The sequence below is a fragment of the Pteronotus mesoamericanus genome, unplaced genomic scaffold, assembly GCF_021234165.1.
Source record: "Pteronotus mesoamericanus isolate MK-2021 breed Mesoamerican mustached bat unplaced genomic scaffold, CSHL_Meso_final contig_42, whole genome shotgun sequence".
NCBI lineage: Eukaryota > Metazoa > Chordata > Mammalia > Chiroptera > Mormoopidae > Pteronotus > Pteronotus mesoamericanus.
Window position 1 is genome coordinate 8,906,490 of NW_026555157.1, and position 21,120 is coordinate 8,927,609.

General features: G+C 35.6%; 1 protein-coding gene across 1 annotated transcript in view; it reads right to left on the minus strand.

Moving 5' to 3' along the window:
• The window catches only part of ALCAM (activated leukocyte cell adhesion molecule), a 201,742-nt gene that overhangs the window by 41,368 nt on the left and 139,254 nt on the right, over nt 1-21,120 (minus strand). Inside the window, exons 2-6 of the mRNA XM_054577336.1 lie at nt 14,058-14,158; nt 10,161-10,380; nt 4,012-4,076; nt 2,672-2,759; nt 2,035-2,217 (exon numbers count right to left, since the gene is read on the minus strand). Coding sequence (XP_054433311.1) covers nt 2,035-2,217; nt 2,672-2,759; nt 4,012-4,076; nt 10,161-10,380; nt 14,058-14,158 — 657 coding nt within the window. The remainder of the gene's footprint in view (nt 1-2,034; nt 2,218-2,671; nt 2,760-4,011; nt 4,077-10,160; nt 10,381-14,057; nt 14,159-21,120) is intronic.

A 21,120-nucleotide genomic window follows, 5' to 3' on the forward strand; every position in this document is an offset into this window, starting at 1 on the left:
TTTCTTAAGACAAATTTTGCCAAATTTCTTTTCCTTTACTGTGCTCTGTGTCCTTTCCATTTAGCTGCCTCCTTCTCTCCTCTGAAGTCATCCTGGAATAGTGGTTCTCCATGTGTGGTCCTCAGATCAGCAGCCACAGCCTCACCAGGGAATGTGCTATAAATGCAAAGTGCTAGGCTCCTTCCAGCACCTGGTGGATAAGAAACTTGGGCAGGGTCCAGCGATCTGTGTTCTGGCAAGTTCTTCAGGTGATGTTGATACTAGAGTTTGAAAATCACTGTCTTTGAGCACCTGAGCCTTTAGGCCAGTTCACCATCTTCCAGTGGCTCTTAGACTGCTTGAGACCTTGTGTTGACAACTTCCTTCTGATATAAGTGTCTTATTTCTCTACTGAAGTAGCAGATCCCTTAAATGTCAGAACTATATCTCAAACACTTCTGTGTCCTCATCATGAAGCCCAGTACTGAATACACTGTGCCTTCTCAAAAGCCACGCCAAATGCGCCCCATCCAGCCAGTCACAGTAAAATCACTTCCTTCATTAAGGCCAAGGACTTTTCTGTCTACCCAAATCCCCATGCCTTCTGTTCTTTCTTAAGCCAGTATCTCATTCTTTATTACTCATCTTGATGTTCTTTTCTACCTTGCACTCCTACACTTACACCAAGATAGTTTATTTCCAATTGAGTATTTTTGAACAGACAAAATTCTTCCTTCACTTACAGAAATAACAGATGGATTTTAAATAAGCTGTACATGAGGAAATCCTCTCAGTCCTTGTTTTTAAATCAAGTTGAAATGCATTACAAAGTTAAAGGTAAAAATGACCCTTATTATTAGGGCAAGTGGAATTTCAGTTTTGTTCTTATATATAGTTCCATACTTTATGGAACCAAAATAGAAATGTAAGTGGGTAAAAACTCTCTGAAAGTTCAAAAGGGATTTATGCCCTTCCTCCAGAACAGAGATAGAAGTGCAGGGTTAGTCTACAACATATGGCAGTATTACAAACATTTTTGATGCATTTTAAAAAAATAAAATTCTTTCTTGCCTTTTCCTAAAAAGATATCACTATCATATCCTTATGCAGTAATTAATAATGATCATTTTGAAATAATGAGAATAGTACTTAATATTGAACATTGAATGTGTTATATAGTGTGCTATTTTAGATTTGTGATTTCACTTAATCTCCATGACGACACTATGAGTTAAGTATTAATATTATATTTTTCCCAATTTGAGCTAAGAAAAGTGAGACATAGAGTATTTCAGCCCCTTTTCTGGAAACACGCAGTAACTGGCACTGCAGGGACTGGGCAGCCAGCATGTTTGCTCTTAGTCATTAGATCGCCTCCACACCGGTCTCAGGGAAGAACAGTGTTGGAGAACGGGGTTCTAACCCAGTTTCTGCACCTAATTTACAACAAGTTTCAGGGCCTCACTTTACTGCTAAGTAAAATAACTGAGTTAGACCAGACGATCACGAAGTTTCCTTTGTAGTTCTGTTTCTGCTCTACTATTCTGTTTCAAATCTAGGAAATAAAGTTAACCAAAGTATCTTGGAATACAACATCCTATTTAACTGATGCAATTGATATCATTAATAAAATAAATCTCTTTATTGAAATGGAAATCACTTATCTAGAAGACCATTCAGTCATAGCCTCTATTCATCTGTCATTCATTCAGAAAACCACGAGATGGCATTTTGAACTCCTATAAAGTTCATGGCTGAGGACTAACAGAAGGGATAAGACTTAAGCTGAAGATTTTGTCTTTAAGGAACTGAATGTCTAGCAGAATATAGAAAAATGCCCATAAATAATAAAGAGAGAAAGATATCACAAGACATGTAAACCTTTATTCTAGAGGTCTTTCAATGAGGAAGAGATTATTAGAATGCTATGGAGTCGCGGTAGGGATTGGAGGTAGATTCCACAGATCATAAGGATCAGGACTTAAAATACTGATAATCATTTGAATGGTTTTCCTAATGCATTAAAATTGCATAATTATATGTTGAGTTACTTACAGTGGATATCAAAGACTGCTTGTTCTGAATAAAGTGTTTTCTGGCCTGATGGTCCATAATACGTCACAGAGCAGGTGAACGGCATTTGTATGTCAGCCTTGGTTGTCTTGTACTCCAGAGATGAAGTCATGGTATAGAGCTGCGTTATCGGGTCCATTTCCTTTTTAAAAATTATGACCGCCGCTGAAGAAAATACAGAACACTAATGACAGGATCTTTCATCAGAAAGCCACAATTCCACAGTTCTTAATGAAATGCCACAACGCCTTTTTGTCCCTCTCAATGTATTTAACAGGAGTGGAAAGTGACACGTAGTGAGGTAGGATGTCTTTTTAAAACCATGAATCAGAGACAAGGACAGAAGACAATCCTGGAATCTGATTTCCCATTCACTCTAATTAACTTCTAAAACATGTCACGTACAAAAGTAATTTTCTTTGCTCTTGATTCTTCTGGACAAGGGTTAAAATTGGTGTTTTTTTTCTTAAAATCACTGAATGACTTAATGGATACATAGAGTAACAAAGCACAGAATCATAGATCAAAAGGGGACAACACATTTAGAGGCAGGGTAGTTTAAAAAATTCCTAGAAAATCAAAACAGGTCACCTGAGTTTATTGCGTCCTTCATACCCACCTCCTTCAAGGGGTTGCAGCACTTGTCCGCCCCGGTACCATGTGATATTGCCATCAGGGTAACTGTCTTTTGAAATGCAGTCACCCAACTGCAAAATAAAGAGGAAATGTCACTACCTTAGTTTTTCATCAGTGATTGTCCATGTGGAAGCTCAAAATCCTCAGGGGATTTGAGAGTTATCCCAAAGCTTTCCCACCCATTCATTTCCCAGTCACTGACTAAGGACTGAGTAAATGCTCTCATATAAAAACAATGCTTCACAGTTAACAGTAAGGTCTTGCTCATTTTAAAAGCACACCATCAATGGTGCACCTATTAATAAAACTATACGTAAAAACATATAAAACACCAAATTCACGTAAAAACACTAAATTCATTTTGACATTAGTCATTTTTAACATTAACAAAGTAACACAATTGCATTAATATTGGCCCTTGCCGTGGTTCATAGAACTGCATACGCAAGAATCATTAACAGTGTTACAGTGTGGCTGCCTCTCCAGCTTCATACCGCGCACATTCCAGGCCATACATAGCACCTATTCTCACCACCATCGATAATGCTCACTACTTTTCTTCAAGTGTGTTTTAACTTTCATATTTAGTGTTTATAAACGAATATTATACAGGACAATTTAATCTGCTGCAAGGAATTCCAGACGTGGTTTCTGCTTCCACCACGGAAAACTGAAGTATCTTAGCCAGTGAAAGTGGGATTGTAGGTCAATTGATGGGCCGAACTATGGAACTCCAGATCTGTCCCTCCTTCATTAAAACCTCCTTTAAACCCCTGGTGATGTGATCGTTCAAATCTAATCTTCTTACACCTTTACTTCAACTTTTCAGTAATTTGTCAGTAGAAGAAAGACCAAATTCCCTATGTGACATAAAGGGCCTATCATAATCCATCTTCTTCTTACCTCTCCAGATTTCTCTCTCACTTCACTTTCTTGCCCACTGTCTTAGCACCCAAAGTTCCAGCAATGGAAGATAACTTAATGTTTCTCCCAAATGTCATTCTCTTTCACATCGTATTACTTCAAATTGCTAGTCTGGGGGAAAAAAATCTACTCATCTTTCACAACTCCATTAAACACTCAGTTCATCCAGATAAGAAAGACATGCCTCTTTTCACTCCTTGCTGCCCTCCTCTCCCTTCAGAAACGGCATCACCCTCCTCCGGCCCCACGCTCCCTCACGCAGACTTTCTGACTGGCACCTGCAACACTGTCAGCTGCCCAAGAGACAAGGTTTATCTTATCTGTTCTGGAGTCTGAGGCCAGGTGAAGGCATTTGGTACTAGGCTAAGTAAAGGCAATTAATAAAAAACAAGTGCTTACCTTTTTTAGCTGCTCTGTTTCAAGAAATGGTGCTTTGCTAACAATATCAGGTTTAGATGGTTGCTCTAAAGTTAAATAGAGAAAGGTTTTAAGTGCACATGAAAGAATAATAGGATGTTGTGATTTCAGTTATAAAAAAGAATACATTTACTCAAAGTAGATAATCAAGCACTAGCATATAGAATAGACTTTCTATATAATATGAAAGGAAAGCATCTAGTTAGTCCACCCCCTTTGAATATTTGCTACATATGTGAAATATTTTAAATGCTTATAACTCCTTTGAAAAAAAATGATCAATAATGTTTTCTGGACATTTTATAAACAATGAATATGGATTTGATAGTGAAAGAAGTTAATGTACTAAATAGGATATATTTTCTCCAATTGTTTACTATGTCCACTTCCATTCCTTAGGTGAAGATCTAAATCCACGCGAATCACAATCACAGGGGTATTTGTTTAAAATGCAGATTTCTGAGTCCTACCTGGCCAAATGAACCAGAATCTCTGGGAGGTGGGGGGCGGATCCTACAAATCTACATTTTAAACAATTTCCATAGGGAATTCTTGGGCACAATAAAGTTTAAGAATCATTGCTCTAAAGTCATGAGAAAATATAGTTAGTTAGGGGATATAGAGGCCCAGGTTTCCAGTGCATCTCAAACCTTAAGTGAAGTCACATTAGAAAACTATAACTGTAGTGAAATCTTTCAAATTTTGAAACTGAGATAGTGAACATAGTATTTTAAACATAGGAAATTTTGTAAACATAAATTCTGATAAAGGCTTCAGGAAGAACTGATTAAAAATTTTAGCACTGGGTACTATTTAAGCTTATGTAGGTTATTTTATTCTTAGCTCTAACCATTAGCCTACAAAAAGTGGATATTGCCTCATTGGCACTGACTTCTGTGAGTCACATGGAGCAGAATTATTCTTTTCTAATATAAACAGGGATATAAAGAAACCCAGTTTCTTTTTATAGTCTTATTGTTTACTATCTCCAATACTTATATTCTGATTACCAAACTAAACTAAATTGGCATAATTAGCACTTGATTTGGAGTTGTTATCAGACATGTTATCTACCCAGACCATTACAGAAAATGAAGAAGACAGAAAGTCTTTGGCATCGTAAAATGAATATCACCAAGACAATTTGCAAAATATCTAAGCTTCTTCAGGTTAATATTGGGTCAATTTCCCCTTTGCACTATGTTTTATATTACAAATTAGAATAATGGATGGTGATAATACTAATAAATCTGCCTATGTGTGGAACTCATGCACTTTAATTATAGGAAGGTCTATTTACTACTGATTCTAGAAATATAATTCTCCTGTTTTCTAAATATATAGATTGGAAACAAAACATTAAAAAGATAGAAAAATATAAAAAAGAAATATGGAAGAATAGAAAGGCATGACAGAGACTACATTAACACAAATGACAAGTGACATCTGACCACCTGATTGTTAAAAATGTGGCCAAAAGTCTTATAAAAAACTGACAAAAACTCAATATAAACAGTAGTTTCTGGGAAACATATGGTGGCAGATTAAACCTCCCATATATCAGTAAGCCTTGATGTGATTACTATTTTAATTTAATGTCATTAATATTCATAATTACAACTGAGTTATTGTTAATACATATATTCTGTTCAAAATTTATGTTTAAATGCAAATGTAATAAATTTCAAAGAGGGCTGCAACCAAAATATTCAAACATAATGAAAATTCTTGGGGCTTAAATATGTAAGACAAAATCCTTTGGGAATGGAAATCAGTAATTTAGTAACACCCCTCTGAGAGCTGAAGGGAGGTGAGATATTTAATTTATGTATGTGGTCAATCAAGAGTCAAAATTAGCAAGAACAATGTCTTTTTGTTTCTTCTTCAGTAGTATCTACGCCTGGAATACATGGAGGGGTTTTAAAAATCCTCTGAAAAAATTAAAGGTCTTAATACAAAGTGTGGGTAGGCAGTTGGGCTAAGTTGTGCTACCTTCTAGTTCACCAAAATCATATAGCTAAACACTTGTACACATACTTCCTCTTATGTAGAACACATATATTTCTCTCCTTTGCCCTGTAAACTCTGTGGTGTTTCATCAATGTACATAAGATCATAAACACCTGGCCTTGTGTAAAAGGCCAACTTCCATTATATTTAGAAAAAATTATTCTTATTTCAATAAAATGAAACTATAGCAAACCCAGGGAAACTTGATAAAAAAGTGCCTAAATCTTAGTCCTCTTTACACTGTTACTCATCATTGTATTTGGAAGAGAGAGTCACAGTGGGTATTGTGAAAGTAATAGTAATACCTATTGCATTTATTTGAGTTATTTTCTCTTTAAATTTTTGTTTCAAACCCTCTATAATAACTGTATATTCTGTATGTAATTTTATATTAGTTTGTAACAATCGATGAGTATTAGTTGGAGGACCATAAAAGGGGACACATGTACTATTTTACCAAAATTGCATATTGATTCCAAAGTGTTTAAAAAACTTTACATGAATTATGTCTTAATATCAGCCCAGGATTCATAACCAAGTACAGAATTGAAAGATAAAATCATGCCCCAAATTTATTTGCATTATTAAAATAATTTTGTCAAAGGTCTCATAGCCAAGTGAGGATGGAGTAATGAATGCAAAACTGCTCTGAATCACCCACAAAGTATAGTGTTATTATTAAAACCATGCACAGGATAATGCAATCTGGTGTGGGAGGAGAGCAAGAAAAAGCGGGTGCACTGCTACGGTGACTAGGGTGCTTCCCTCAGTACTTTGTCAGCAATCATCCCCTGCATCAGTCCTGATGTACTTTAAGTAAACTATTATAAGCATGGGATTAGTTTATTTTCCTCATGAGATAGGAAAGGTATTTTTTTTATATTTAAAGAATCAAAATGAAATACATAATGTAGGTTGCATTTGTTAAATAGGTCGTTCTCTGCTTCTTTCATTATTTGCAGGTTGACTAACTTTCACAGGGAGGGAGAAGGAGGGATGCTCAATCATACAACGCTGAGAACAGAATCCACAAGCAAAATCTAAAACAACTGTGTGAAGCAAACCAGCACTGCGCATCACTGAGAGAAGAGCTGGTTCAGATGCACACCAGACTCTACATCATGGGAACAGTCTTTGTTTGAACTCTACAGACACATGGCAAGAAGAGGTTGGAGAGATTAACCTTGATTGGTGGTTTGCAAATGCCTTTTTAGAGGTGCAGCTTTTCTGCCTCCCCTCATTTCCCTCCGAACAAATTATCATGAAAAAACTTTGAAATGCTGAGTACATGGAATTCTAGCTAATCTAACAGGCAGCCCCTCACCTTCTCAGCTCTCTTCATTAGTTTCTCAAGAGGACCCTAGGAACATAATGGGAAAACTGCCATCTAATTCAAAGAACTTATTTTACTGATGAGGAGGGACTCATGGCCCCAGTCTGATGAAGTGACTTGCCCAAGGTCAGAAATTAGCAGCATATTAACAAAGCTAGGTCTCCTGATGACCAGTTCGGTGATTTTTCCATTACACCACTGAAAGCCATTTGGCAATCTGGGCACCCATTTGTCCTCTGAGACCTTTGCAAAATGACTGGAATAAATCTTTGGGACTTTTTAAAGCTCTATTCTTCCTTTTAAATGGTATTATTAGCTTCAAATGTGCATTAAATGCAAACAGTTTGATTTTGATGCCATTCAACTGCCAAAAAAAAAAAAAAAGCTGCATTAGTGATTTATTTTGATCTGGCCTGCTTTTTTGAAATGACTTCTTGCTTCTGAGATATAGGTTAACACTAAACGAACAACCCTACATCAGAGGTACAAAGTCATTAGTCATGGCTTCTAGTTTGAATAAATGCAGTTTGACTTTGCCCATGAGGATGACACTTTGCATCAAGCTGATCCGGGATTAGCTCATGTTAACCATACTCAATTCTGTGGTACACAGTGCATGTTGCTAGGTGATTCGACTGAAGGAAACAGAGGACTGATTGATGAGCCTAGAAACTCTTAAGTGACTACAATATATACATGTGCAAAATGAAAGCCTCCCTGTCACAGCTGCTGCTTGCTTCATGAAAAGTGACCCAAAGTAAATTCATTATTTTTAAGAAAGCGAAGCCCCTATATGCTTTTGCAAACATTTTCTTTGAGCTGTGCTGTTCATTTTATTAGACTTGGAGTGTCCCACGGTTTCTAGTATAAAACTCCATTTTCAAAAGTGTGTAACTTGTCTGTTTAAATTCTCCCTGGCCCAGAGCCTGGAATGCAAATTCTGTTCCTGAGAATCACTTTGTTTTCAACATTCAAAAGAGAAGGGGGTAGGGTGCTGGCGGTATGCAGGTGTGAGTTTGTTGTCACAATTATAGAAATCCTCAGGATTCCAAAATGACTTACAAACTTTATGTAATTAGACCAACTACTTTTTTTTCATATTGCTGTATAGTATTGTTTTTTTAAAGAGTATAGTCTGAAAACTGTCACAAGTGGAACAACTTGAATTTTTTCAACTTTCCTGTACCTATCTTGAGATTTAGTCATTTTAACCCAGTAAAGAGAAACCTGACAATGCCAAATCATTACTCATAACCTTTAGAGGCCATGATGTAATCTTAGTACCTACTGTGGTACATTCTTGATATGTGCTTATATTTATTACATCATGGCCTAATTTAAAAATTTTGGTTGCTCTCTTTAGAAAGTGTCCCTAGCAGTACACTATCCATCTTCCTAATTACCTCAGAGTGAAATAAAACAAAAGAAAGAAAAAAAAGATGAAGCATTGCCAAATACAAGACACAGATTATTTGGGGTGTTTAATAAAAGGGCATGGCTTATGAGCACTTGGTATTTGCTTTGATTCCTAAAATATTTGGGAAGAGGGGATGACTTCTGGAAAGTGCCCTTTAAGCTGAAAGGTAATCAACTGAAACATGTAAAAAGCTTTTGCAAGTTTCTTCTGGAGAACAAAGGCCTCCTCTCATCATATTAGCATTCTTTGAACCCATGCCATGGGCCCATGGGAATTTTGAAGTCCATGTGAATACTTAAGGGACTGTCCTACCTAGTTGTGTTCGCTATTACAAGAGAAAAGGGAACAATCCATGGAGTCTTCCTGCAGTAGGAGGGCCCTCTGGGTTTCTTTCTTCCATATTTATTTTAATAATTTCTAGGTGCTGTCAAGTCATCAGAAAGCAGAGGGACAAATTGAAGTGAGGCCTTCTTCCCTAATTAGAAAGACTGGTGTTCTAAAACTTTGAGACTATTTTTTCCCAGTATTTTCCAAGATATTATAGTGTAACAGAGGAAGGACTTTTTATCTGAATGTTAAAAGATAAAATGATTTAATTAGAACGTCCTCAGTCACTCATTTGCATAGCTGTTCACACAGTGACTTTAACCATATTATTATTAGGCAAAGTAGCCTTGCCATAATGACTATAGTAGTTAATACAAATTTCTTCTATACTCTTCTCTCCTTTTAAACTGTCTCTATGTTTTCCCCTTCTTGTTTTCCACATACACATTCAGGAAAAGGTAAACTTTGTTATTTTAGGGCAATTTTATAAACCAACTGAACACTTTTAAGAAATAAATCAGCAAGGATTTATGGTCAGGATATGTGTGTGGAGTGGGTTCATACACAGTTATAAAGCTTAGCTCTCAAAATCACAAGATAGTTTGGATTTGCCTGTATTGTATTGTTTATATATATTAAAATCCAATTTTAAATGGCCTCCTTAGCAGATACATACGTATGCATGACATGGATGATTATGCATACAAAGATATCTATGTACATATCACAGAACATTTGTGTGTACATGCCAGTGAAAGTGAAAGATTGCATGCCAATTTTCATTTAGTAGTTCTTCATATCACAGGAAATTTTATCACAAAAGAACAGTGGATATTCTTTTACTCCCTACTGCAAAAGTCCTATTTGAATTTTGGGGTTTTTGGTTTTCCTCACTGACAGCATGCACGAGAATGAAGATCGCAAGAAATCCTCTTACATAATTGTCTGCTGTGAAGGCACTACAGAGTTCAGTCTTCTTTCTCAAGAACATTTTCTAGTACCAGTCATCAATCCCACTTAGCAGTTACACCGCAGACTACTTACTGAACACCTTGACTATTGTAGGCGCCTCAAACACATTGTCCTCAGTCACGAGCATGCACACAAATCTCTTTTCATCGCTGATCCTCGCATTACTGATAGATAAAGTGTAGTTTTCTGAGAGGCTCAATCTGTCTTTGTATTCTGGTACATCGTCGTACTGCACACTTTTCTTTGTAGAGGACCTGAAGGCAATAAATACTGGAGAGCCATCGGGCTTTTCCTAAAAATTAAAATAATAATACATATTAAAATCAAGCATATTCAGATGTTTCAGGGTCACAGCCAGAACAATAAAATTTTCTTGGCCATATTCTTCCACCAATATTAATAGTTGTGGCCAAGAAGAATAATTTTGGATACAAGCCTCACATAAATCTCTGCGTACAGAATTATGCTCCTTAAGAGAAGCTGTAATTTCTTTTCCAGGTATCAGTTGAAATATCTGAAAAGGAAAGGGCAAAGCTCTAGGAATCTGAGCTTTTCCTGAACCTGGAGGGCAGAATTAGTGACTGTTTCAAAACTGACGATGGCTGGCCTTGTGTCTAATATAAAGGAAACAATAGATATAAGAGAATATACATACGTTCAAAATGATATTCAGCTACCCATCACAGCAAGCATACATGTGAGCTGCAAGAACTCATTTAGCAATCGTGGGCAATTCTCTTTTGCATATTCATTACTTGAATCCACACACTTTAAATGTCCATACCTTTCCGTTTTGGCCAAAACTGACACAGCTGACCTTTACATATAACAAAGTTTAATGATTCTTCATGGAAAAACAGTATTTGCCCTTGTGAAACACTCATGTCCATTTAGCCATAGAATCAGATTAATCACTAAAATCCATAGTTTTGCTACTTGAGTCGTAAAACTTAGCTCAAAGGGTTTTCATATAAAAGCTTATTATCAGGATAAAATATAACATGGGCATACACAGCTATGCCAAAAGCACTGAGACATATAATTCATTTCTACCTCTGCTCCTATAAGAATATTCTTTCCTATTAAGGAATTTAATTTGACATAGGGGAAATCTGTCTTCTATTTACCTCACAAGGTCTTTGGGGAATTAAAATATGATAAAACATTTTAAAGTATATGGAAGATTTCAAGGTGTTATATTTTTAAAATTATTATTATTTATTACTGCTGTGGACTAAATTACTTGGTTCATGTCTTTACCAAGTCTATGTCAAAGTCCTAGCCCCCAGTGTGTTAGTATTTGGAAGTGGAGCCTTTGAAAGTAATTAGGTTGAGGTGAGGCCACAGCAATGATGCCTTCATGATGGGATGAGTGTCCTTATCAGAAGGGGGAGAGCCGTGGGTGGCGTTTGTCTCTCCATGAGCGCACAAAGAGGGGCTTATATGAGCACATGACGGAAAGTCAGTTGTCTACAATTCAGGAGGAGGACCCCCACCAAGAACCGAATGTACCAGCCAGCACCTTGATCTTGGACTTCTCAGTCCCCAGAACCGTGAGAAATAAATATGTTTTATAAGTTCATGTTTATGGTATTTTTTTTTTCATAGGGACCCACACTAATGCAAGTACTAAGCTAATCTTAGGCTTCAAAAGTTTTAGTTGGTTGAATATACGAATACATCAATAATATTCTCCTTAAATCTTTCAATTCTGTCACAGGTTTACAATGCAATCTCTTGCCCTAAATTATTACTCTTTAAGAGAAAAATGTTAGACCAGTACCTTAAATTTGTTTGTTCATTCACTTATGCAACAAATAATAGTTAAGTTTTGAGTACTTAATTATATACCAGGTACTTTCTTCAGGCTTTTGTTTCCATTCATTGATTGATTTAATATTCACAACAACCCTGTATGTTAGAGTTATGATATTAGTGCCATCTACAGACTAGGCACTGGAAACAGAGGTGGGTTTAATAACTTGTGTAAGGGCCCAGCTACCTAGTGCGCCTCAGCAAAGCAAGGGGGGAGCTCGGCAGTCTGGCTCCACTATGACTACCTTGTACCACTCTCTGTAGCCATTAGATGCCAGATCCATAACAGGCATTGAGGCAGATACTGGTGAAGAGGAGGCGGGATTGCGGTGCAAAGGGGTGAACAGAGAGCTAGCATCTCCATTCACTGGTAGATTACTGTGCAGGAGCGGGAAAGATGATCCACCCTTCCTCCAAACCTCCCATTTGTTTTTCAGTTTGCATTAAATTAGAGATTGTAGACTATGTCTGCAAATCAACAGTTTTTAGAGCACATGGTACATCCGATGTATCTCATCAGTTTATCGCTGAAGCTTTTTACTTAATTAACAATTTGAAAATTGTCATTATTGTTTGTTTCCACTACTGTTGTGCCAGTTCAGTTCAGGTGAAAATTAATCCCTGGGTTATTCTCAGAGAAGTCTGCGATCACAGAAGCTTTCGCCATCTGTATTCTATTTATTTTGGCAGTAAATTTGACTCAACAGGTGAATTACATGGCCGTCTCTCGAACGCAGGGATTTTAGGGGTGAGAGCAGACATTGTCCTCGTAGGCTGTAGCTTCATATGTCCACTTTTGCAGGGAACCAGAATTAGTTTGACGTGAGCTGGATAACAGGAGGCGAGCATGGAGAAGTGCTATGTCGCCTCGCCGCCGCGCTCTCCTTTCGCATTCCGCTCACACACGGCGTGCTTTGAGCTTCGCAGCCCCACAGTCAAAACAGCTTTCCTTTTTCCTGGCAGCTCTCATCTGCCAAGCATTCTGTGAGTATTCTGTTACATGAGTTACTTCATGTAACCCTCATAACACGATCGGGAAGATTATTTTTATCTCATGTTATTGATGAGAAAATGGGGATTCATTCACTGTCCAGAGTCCTGCAGTGAGTGTGATAGAACATGTTGGTCTGACTTCAGAACCCGTATTTTAAAAGAATGTGTTATTCCACCTTTTGGGTGCAGCCTTAAGCACATTTCCCAAAGTGTGTTCTGGAGAATGTTTGTGCAGATATTTGAGGAAAAAAGGAGTTGTATGGTTAAATAAACCTAAGAAATGAATCAAATTCAGATAATTTCATAATGCATTTTAACACATGCAAGGCTCTGAGAAGTTTTCAATAAAGAAATTTCAAAAATTATTTGACCATCGAATCCTTTTCCTATTCAAATATCTTTTAATAGTTCAAGGTGCCATTGTGTTCAGAGAAACATATGTCTGCTTTAAGCTTGCAAACTATCATGGGTCTCATGTGATGCAGCATTGGGAAATCATGCCTCATAGACACCTTTTGCTGGTTTTGATAATTAAATTGAGACAATTTGTCAGTCAGTGTTACCTAACCACTTCAACTCCACCTACCAGGGTATCTACCTGCCATTTCCAGAGCCATCTGTACCTTGATACCCAAGAGAATATGACTTGGCTATCTGCAAGAAATGGACGAAATCAACAATGTTAAATGTAAAAAGGACCTATCACATCAACACAGTCCTAAGACTAACTCATCAGGAAAGAACACATACTACTGATGATTAACTTGCAATGAATGTTCGGGCACAGTGGCTACTGGCGCATCTGGTCTTTGCAGGAGCTGCACTAAGGAGAACAAGAGCATGTAGCTGCCTTGTCCTGCATCCACTCATTTTACCCTGGAACTCTGGATTTTTTTCTGCCTCAGACACTTAAAGTTGAATTTTTCAGAGTAATATGATCTAAGAATTAGATGTTTATCAGCTTTATTTTAAAACAGTGTTTGTTGTGTAAGACTTAGGAATATTCTTCCGACGTCTTAACACATAAATTCTACGTTCCTACATTTGTACCAGAGTTGAATATTGCCATTATGTTAATTTGAAATTCATATTCACTCACAGAAGGAATTTTATTTCAAATACTAGAGGCAATTAACTAAATCCAAGGTAGGTCACACTTACATATTTCCATTTGCCAAACATGAGATTATGAGGTACATCGAGTCGGCAAGGCATGACAATGGTATCTCCATATGCTGAATTTACAGTATACAATCCGAGGCCTTAGAAAAAAGAGGAAAAAAGAGAGAAGATTATAGTGTTTTCTTGAGGTAACAAAATACAGTAGTCCCCCTTAACCATAGGGGATATATTCCAAGACCACCGGTAGATGCCTGAAACCACAGATAATAACAATCCCTAGATACCTTGTTTTTTTCCTACATATACAGGATAGGGAAAAGGTAGGTTTACAGTTGTTCATATGGAAAATAATACAATAATTAATAAATAATATACAAGAATAAATTCTGTTTTCTGTACTTACAACTGTAAACCTACTTTTGCCCCATGCTGTACATACCTATAATAATGTTTAATTTATAGATTAGGCACAATAAGAGATTAACAACAATAACTAACAAAAAAAGAATAGGGCAGGATAGCACAAGATTTCATCACACTACTCAGAATGGTGCTCATTTAAACTAATGAATTGTTTATTTCTGGAATTTTCCTTTTAATATTTTCTGACCCAGGTTGACCATGGGTAACTGAAACCTCAGGAAGCAAAGCCTTAGCTAAGGGACAATGGAGTGGGAGGGGGGGTCTACTATAAATAGCTTCAATTTCAGAAGCATATCTTAATGAAGGTTATTAAAATTTATCTTAAATGACATACTAAAAGTGTGAAGCTAAAACATATTTACTATCTAAATATCATCAGCTGTAATTTGGCTACTAAGTCCTTGAATGTTACACAGTTCAAATTTACACCCCACTACTGCCCCGGCAATTTTATCAGGGAATATATGAGTGTATTCCTAAGGAACACAGTGACATCTGAGGGTATATTTTCTCCGTATTTCATAGGAAAAACATTCACTTTATTTCACAGAGGTGTGTAACCAGACAACGAGCAACATGTGATAAATTATCAAAACTAACTTTAAATGTAATTGTGTTTTTCATTTGAAGTATTGTCTTATTATCTTCTGGAAATTTTTTTTAAGTATTAAAAACTAAGAACTAAAAATACATATAAGACTACACTAAACTTTAATTATAAGGGGGAAAATAAGCATGAAAATGCCTTCTTTTATAATAATAATGGTTAAAGCACTAGTTTTAATTTTAACTGTACATAAAATACTATCTCAATAAGAATTTGTTGTATGAAAATTCTTCATAAAGTATTACAAAGTGATTATCCTGCATCTTTGATAGACAATCTAACTTAAATGATAATTTGCAACTAAGACAATGAAAACTTCTTAGTATTATTTATTTATTGAGAAAAAGATATAAATGATAAAAAATTAAATTGTAAAAGAAAGCCCCAGTTTTTGCATATGCATATCTCAGACTATTCAAATCCCTATATATTAATGAAGTTTAAAAAAACTCATTTAACTCAGAAATCACATCAGACACTTACATCATATTATTTACAGAAATCTTTAAGATTAGATACTTTTATAATTAAGATACCTGTATGTCATAATTGGATATATAGTGAAGGGGCTTACTTTAAATAGAGAAGAAAATGATATTATGTCCACCAGGTGGTGCTAAAGTGCAAAGCTAAGGCAATGTGCAACACATAAATAAGACCACCTTAGGACTTTATGAAGAAACAGGACAGGATGAATACTATATTTCATTATTATCCATCAATCACAAGACATAGAAAATTTCAAATTGGGATAAAAGTCATTAACCCTCATGAATAAAAATAGGTAATAATATTCCTATTTTAAATTGCTGTCAGTTGAGGAAGCTACTTCTCTCTGAAGCAATTTTTGCTCCAGTGAACAAAATCATTACAAAGAACACAAATTTTATGTATTTATGTCACAACTAGTTTCCAGCATTTTTAACATTTTAAAAATAAAGAATACAAAATATAATCCATGAAAATGTGGTTTTCACTTGCTATTGGAGACAAGAGGTTTACTAAAATTGTTGTATGTTCAGTGTTATTGTAAAAATCTACCTCATTAATTTTTAAATTGTTTAGTTTTTCATGTTGTAACTTTAATTCCTTTTAACTTAAAACCATAGAAAAGTTTAAGTCCATAAATAAAGAGATGATCTCTTTGGCCTTAGTCAAATAAACTTCGTGAGAGTTTAATGGATGCAGATATGCAAACTACTTGGAGTTAAGAGATTGCTTTATTTACATTGTAGTACTCACTTTCTATAATACTTTGGCTTCTAAGTATGGAACTTCTATCACGTAGTTTAAGATCTGTTCATGCACTATACAGGGGCAGGAAGCAAAGCCAAGGAAACCATTTGGTGATTTAATATTTTGTTTTTTTTCATTAGTATATAACAAGGTACTTGAGCATGTAATAACTCTAAGATAATCTGGATCTACGATGATCTATATCTAAGACATACCTTAGGTCATGGCAGGACATGGACTTCTAACTACCTCATCACTATACAAGCCCACTTATTTTTGACAACTGATGGTGCTCTTATGGTTGGTCGAGGAGTGGAAACAACTTATAGAGCATAGGTACCAATGATGTAAATCCTTTGCCAATACACAGAGAAATAAGAAAATTTCTTTTCTAAAAATTTAATGCTTTGCTATTTCTTTCAAACCATTTTTGTTTTATCTTCCCTAGAGAACTTTAATGTGCTCTCTCTATATATGCATTCAATTTTATAATAAATTTTAAAGCTCTATGAATTTCAAGTCCATAGTGTCTCATTGACGAAAGTGAAATTACAGTGGTACAATGGGGAAGGGCAATATAAGTTCAGTTTTGTATCCCCAGGAGCAGCTCCTGGCACCAAATGGGCATCTAATGAGATGATTTCTCATTTGAACATTGCAGAGTCCTTTCCACTTTGGTTATCAGGTTAACTTTTGAAAATCAGGGAGGAGTTGATAACACCAGGACTTTGAGAATTCTTATTCCTACCATATTCTCTCAAGGCTACCACATGTTGTCTTTGATGCATAGAAAATATGGATTTGTGCATGGATGGTACTCTCTTTTTTGAAGAGGAACAACACAAAGCAAACATTTTTGTAAGAGTTCATGGATGAAACTACAGGAGAAAACATTCCTCCTTCCCCTCTCAAGAGAAATTAAGGATTATTTGTGCTCTGTGATTTGTAAACGATGCTATGACATGTCTTTTGCTTACTTGTGATGACCACAATAACTTAAGAGTGATTTAAAGCAAAGATAATTTTAAATTATTTAAAAATTCATTGATTGGGTCTTCTAATGACAGCTTTACATCCAAAATTAGCCAGGACAGAACTCCTCAGAGCATAAAAAGCTGGAGGAAAATATGACATGTGACAAGAATGAGGCCAGCAGGTAACAGGCCAGCAGTTACAGACAGAAGCACTGGCCCAGAGACCTAGGGCAGAATGAATGATAATCAGCGGGACAGAATTAGGGCCACACTCACGACGACTTTAAAATAACTTTCAAGTTTGTTTAATCATCAACCTTCCTCTTTTGGTAAGAGTATACTGACTCCCAGGTTTACTTGAGAGGAAGAATAAATGCTTGAACCAGGGGAAAGCTAATCTTTCTAACTCCCTAGGGATGAACTGGCCACAACAACAGCTGTGATTTGGTGATGAATTAGCATCCTGGTTTCCCAAGGATGCCTCAGTCTTTGAAACTCCAGTGAGAATCAAAGTTCCCACAAACACCAATGATTCTATTTATCCTTTTCATAGAAGAGATTCCATCTTTGAACTGCCAAGTCTGAATTAAATTTGGCTTACTAGAATTCCCCTGAACTTTTCTCTTTGTAATATTAGTTGGTTAAATTATTCATGGTTTTGTAGCCTAGACATTATTGGACATTATTGCAAATATATGAGGAGAATGCCTATGATGTCCTTCCTCAAAGAGGTTAAATATAAAAAGTGGAAGAAATGTGTGTGTGCTCAAGCATGTGCACTTCTATGTGGTACATGTTATATCTGTGGGTACATGCATATGCCATAAGATACTTTATAATGGGCTAGAAAATTTTATATTAAGTGTATTCTATAAATTTAAGGTATTGTTACAAATTATTAATACTACTATTCTTATCAAAATTTCCTGGCATAAAATAAAGTTTAAAAACATGTTAGTTTTCAGATGTGCATAATTATTTAAGTATTTTTTTGAAGAATTATAACTAAAGATTAAAAACAATAGAACTAGAAAGGCTACACAGAAGAATTCAGTGAAAATACATCAGAAAATCACAGGATAAGGAAAATTTCTTGACCAAATAATTCTGACATATAGGATCTCAGGCAAGTCGTCACAAAATACAAGGTAGTTGTGGTTGTGCATCTTGTATAGCAAATAATCAAAGAGGCACTGAAATGAACCCTGAAGAGTTCATTTCAGAAAACTGAAGTTAGGTGAATGCTTTTTACTTTCAAACTGAAATAACAAAAAATATAGTAATACTGGCCACATTGGTGAAAAATACTTCTTCTGTATAAATTAATTCTTAACAGTTATCAAGTTCCAAGTAATCATTTCTTTTTTTTTTGCATTGTTAACATAGACATTTGAGTCGAGGTGACTTAAAATTCAGAATCTGCTACCACATTTCAAGCAGAAGAACATCAAAGAATATACAAGATAGAATAAAAATTAAAGAGTCTATTTTTACATGGTATAATTGATCATGGCTAATTATTTTTTATTGAATTGATACTTTAATAACATCATCAGTCTTAAAAGCATTTTTTTAGCTCTGCAGTTCTGCTAGGTGTCATAGAAGGGTTATTCACAATTACAATTGGCTTAGAGCTTATAAGCAATAATTCCCAGTTCTATAGAACTTTTAAAGAAATTTATTTGTGCAAATGAACTGTTGGGGGAGGAAGTAGATAGAAAAAAGAAAGTTATCCACAGAAGTTACTTTCATATTTATCTGGTTGAATTTGACAGATACTACTGTTCCTATATGTTAATAATGTCCCTATATGCTTTATTAATAAATTAAGATGTGTACAACTCTAGCTAAAACATGTAAATATTTTGTAATATCAGTTTATAGCAGTGTTTCTCAAGCTCATCGTCACTGACACTTGGGCTGAATAAACCTTTATCATGGGAGGGCTGCCCTGCGCGCTTTCAGCAGCATCCCTGCCCCTGCGCAGGAGATGCCAGTAGCACCCTCCCCCAGTTATGACAACAGGAAAACCTCCTGGCATGACAAATGTCCCCTGGGACAAAAATGGGCCCCTAAATTCTCTTCTAGTTGAAAACTACTCCACTGGTTTAGACTTTCAACCACTTTCTTCTTTCATTCAATAGGACTGGTTTCCAATAAAAGGATTTTGTTACAAAATAGACTCTTAGTGCAGGACTAAGTTATGTTCAGTAGGACTGAATATGAGTGAAAGGATGGGGCCAGAAATGGCACATAATAATGCTTTATTACTATCAAATTCAAATTGGTTTTCCTCGCAAAACATTTTATATTAAGCTATACAGGGGCATTGATTCCTGACTCTAGGAATATGAGATTCAATTTCTTTACAGGAATGTCAAAAAACATTCTGTCTAACAAGTCTAACTTGTGTGCCACAATCAAACACAAATTATATGTGCTATATACACTTTCTGAACTACACACATGACATTTTATTTATGATAATAAATCATAGTTCTTTTAATAGATGAAGTAGATGGCTTTAAAGTATCTTCCAAACCTGTGATTTCATGATTCGGTAACACAAAGTTATCACACTATTTTTCCCATATTTTTTTGCATTAAATAAGAGTTTAAGATTTTTGTCAAGGTTGTGTGATATAAAACAAGTAAGACTGTGTGTGTGTATTATGTGTTACTAGGGTCAGTAATTTCCAAGTAATTTAGAATGAATGCAGATGGGAGAAGACATCTGACAGAATCTAACATTATTTTGAGAAATGAGGAAAGGGTTTTTCTCCTCTTTTCCTCTTTTAGTTTCCTATCAATAAACTTAGATAGCTAGAGGCCAAGTTGTGTCCTTGCTGAATCTGAAGAAGGGATACATTTGTTTAACATTTACTTTCTACACTGCCTTTCAAAGGGTCATATATTATAAAGTAGGTATGATTGTATAATCCCTACAAATAAGAGAATCAGTAATTATTCCTAGCTCTCCCATCAGTTCCTACAATTCTATAAATGCATTAAATGATATCTTTAGATACAATGGAGAGGCCATTGTGGAATAGCATTTAGAGGGAAAGACCATCTTATTATATTATAAAATACTGCTTGTACACAGAAATATAATTTAGGGTATGTGCTCTTTACTCCCTTAGAAATGTGGTATATTATAATGCTCAAACTATTCAAATTTTTAAAAAGTACAGGTCAATGTAACAACCCACATTATGTTTTACAAAGCGGATTTATAAAAATAATACAAACTTTAAAATACAGTATCAGTATTTACACTACTCTCCATGGGATGATCTACGAAGCTGGATAAGTCATAATTCTCCCCAATTAGTTTAGGCTTTGCCATCTCTCATTTTATCATTGTTCCTTAGGCTCTGGCTGAATTTCTATATATCCTTTAAGGCCTATCTCAAAAATCACTTACTTATACACTCAATTTTATGCTTCATCTATTTACTGAACACCTACTTCAGGTACACTGCTAGGTGTTCTTTGTTGGGAAAACACATAAAAAGAATACCGAGGCCTATTCCTCAAAGAACATGATGGAATACATATGCTCTACTTAATAGATTATCTAAGTGCTGAGGGAATGCAGAGAGAAGAATCCCAACAATGAGCTTGAGAATACTGGTAAAGGCTTCTTGCAAGAAATTTCACTTATCTTGAACACTAAATAAAGGTTTCTATAGGTGGAAAGAGACGTACTACTTTAGCAGAATGTCATAGCCAGGGACCATGTAGAGGTACTGATACCAGGTCTCCTCTTTTAAGGCAAACTCGATTTCTTTAATTCTAACAATTTCTACATAGTAAATATTAGATCTTCATAGGGAATATGTCCTAAGACTGGCAGTTT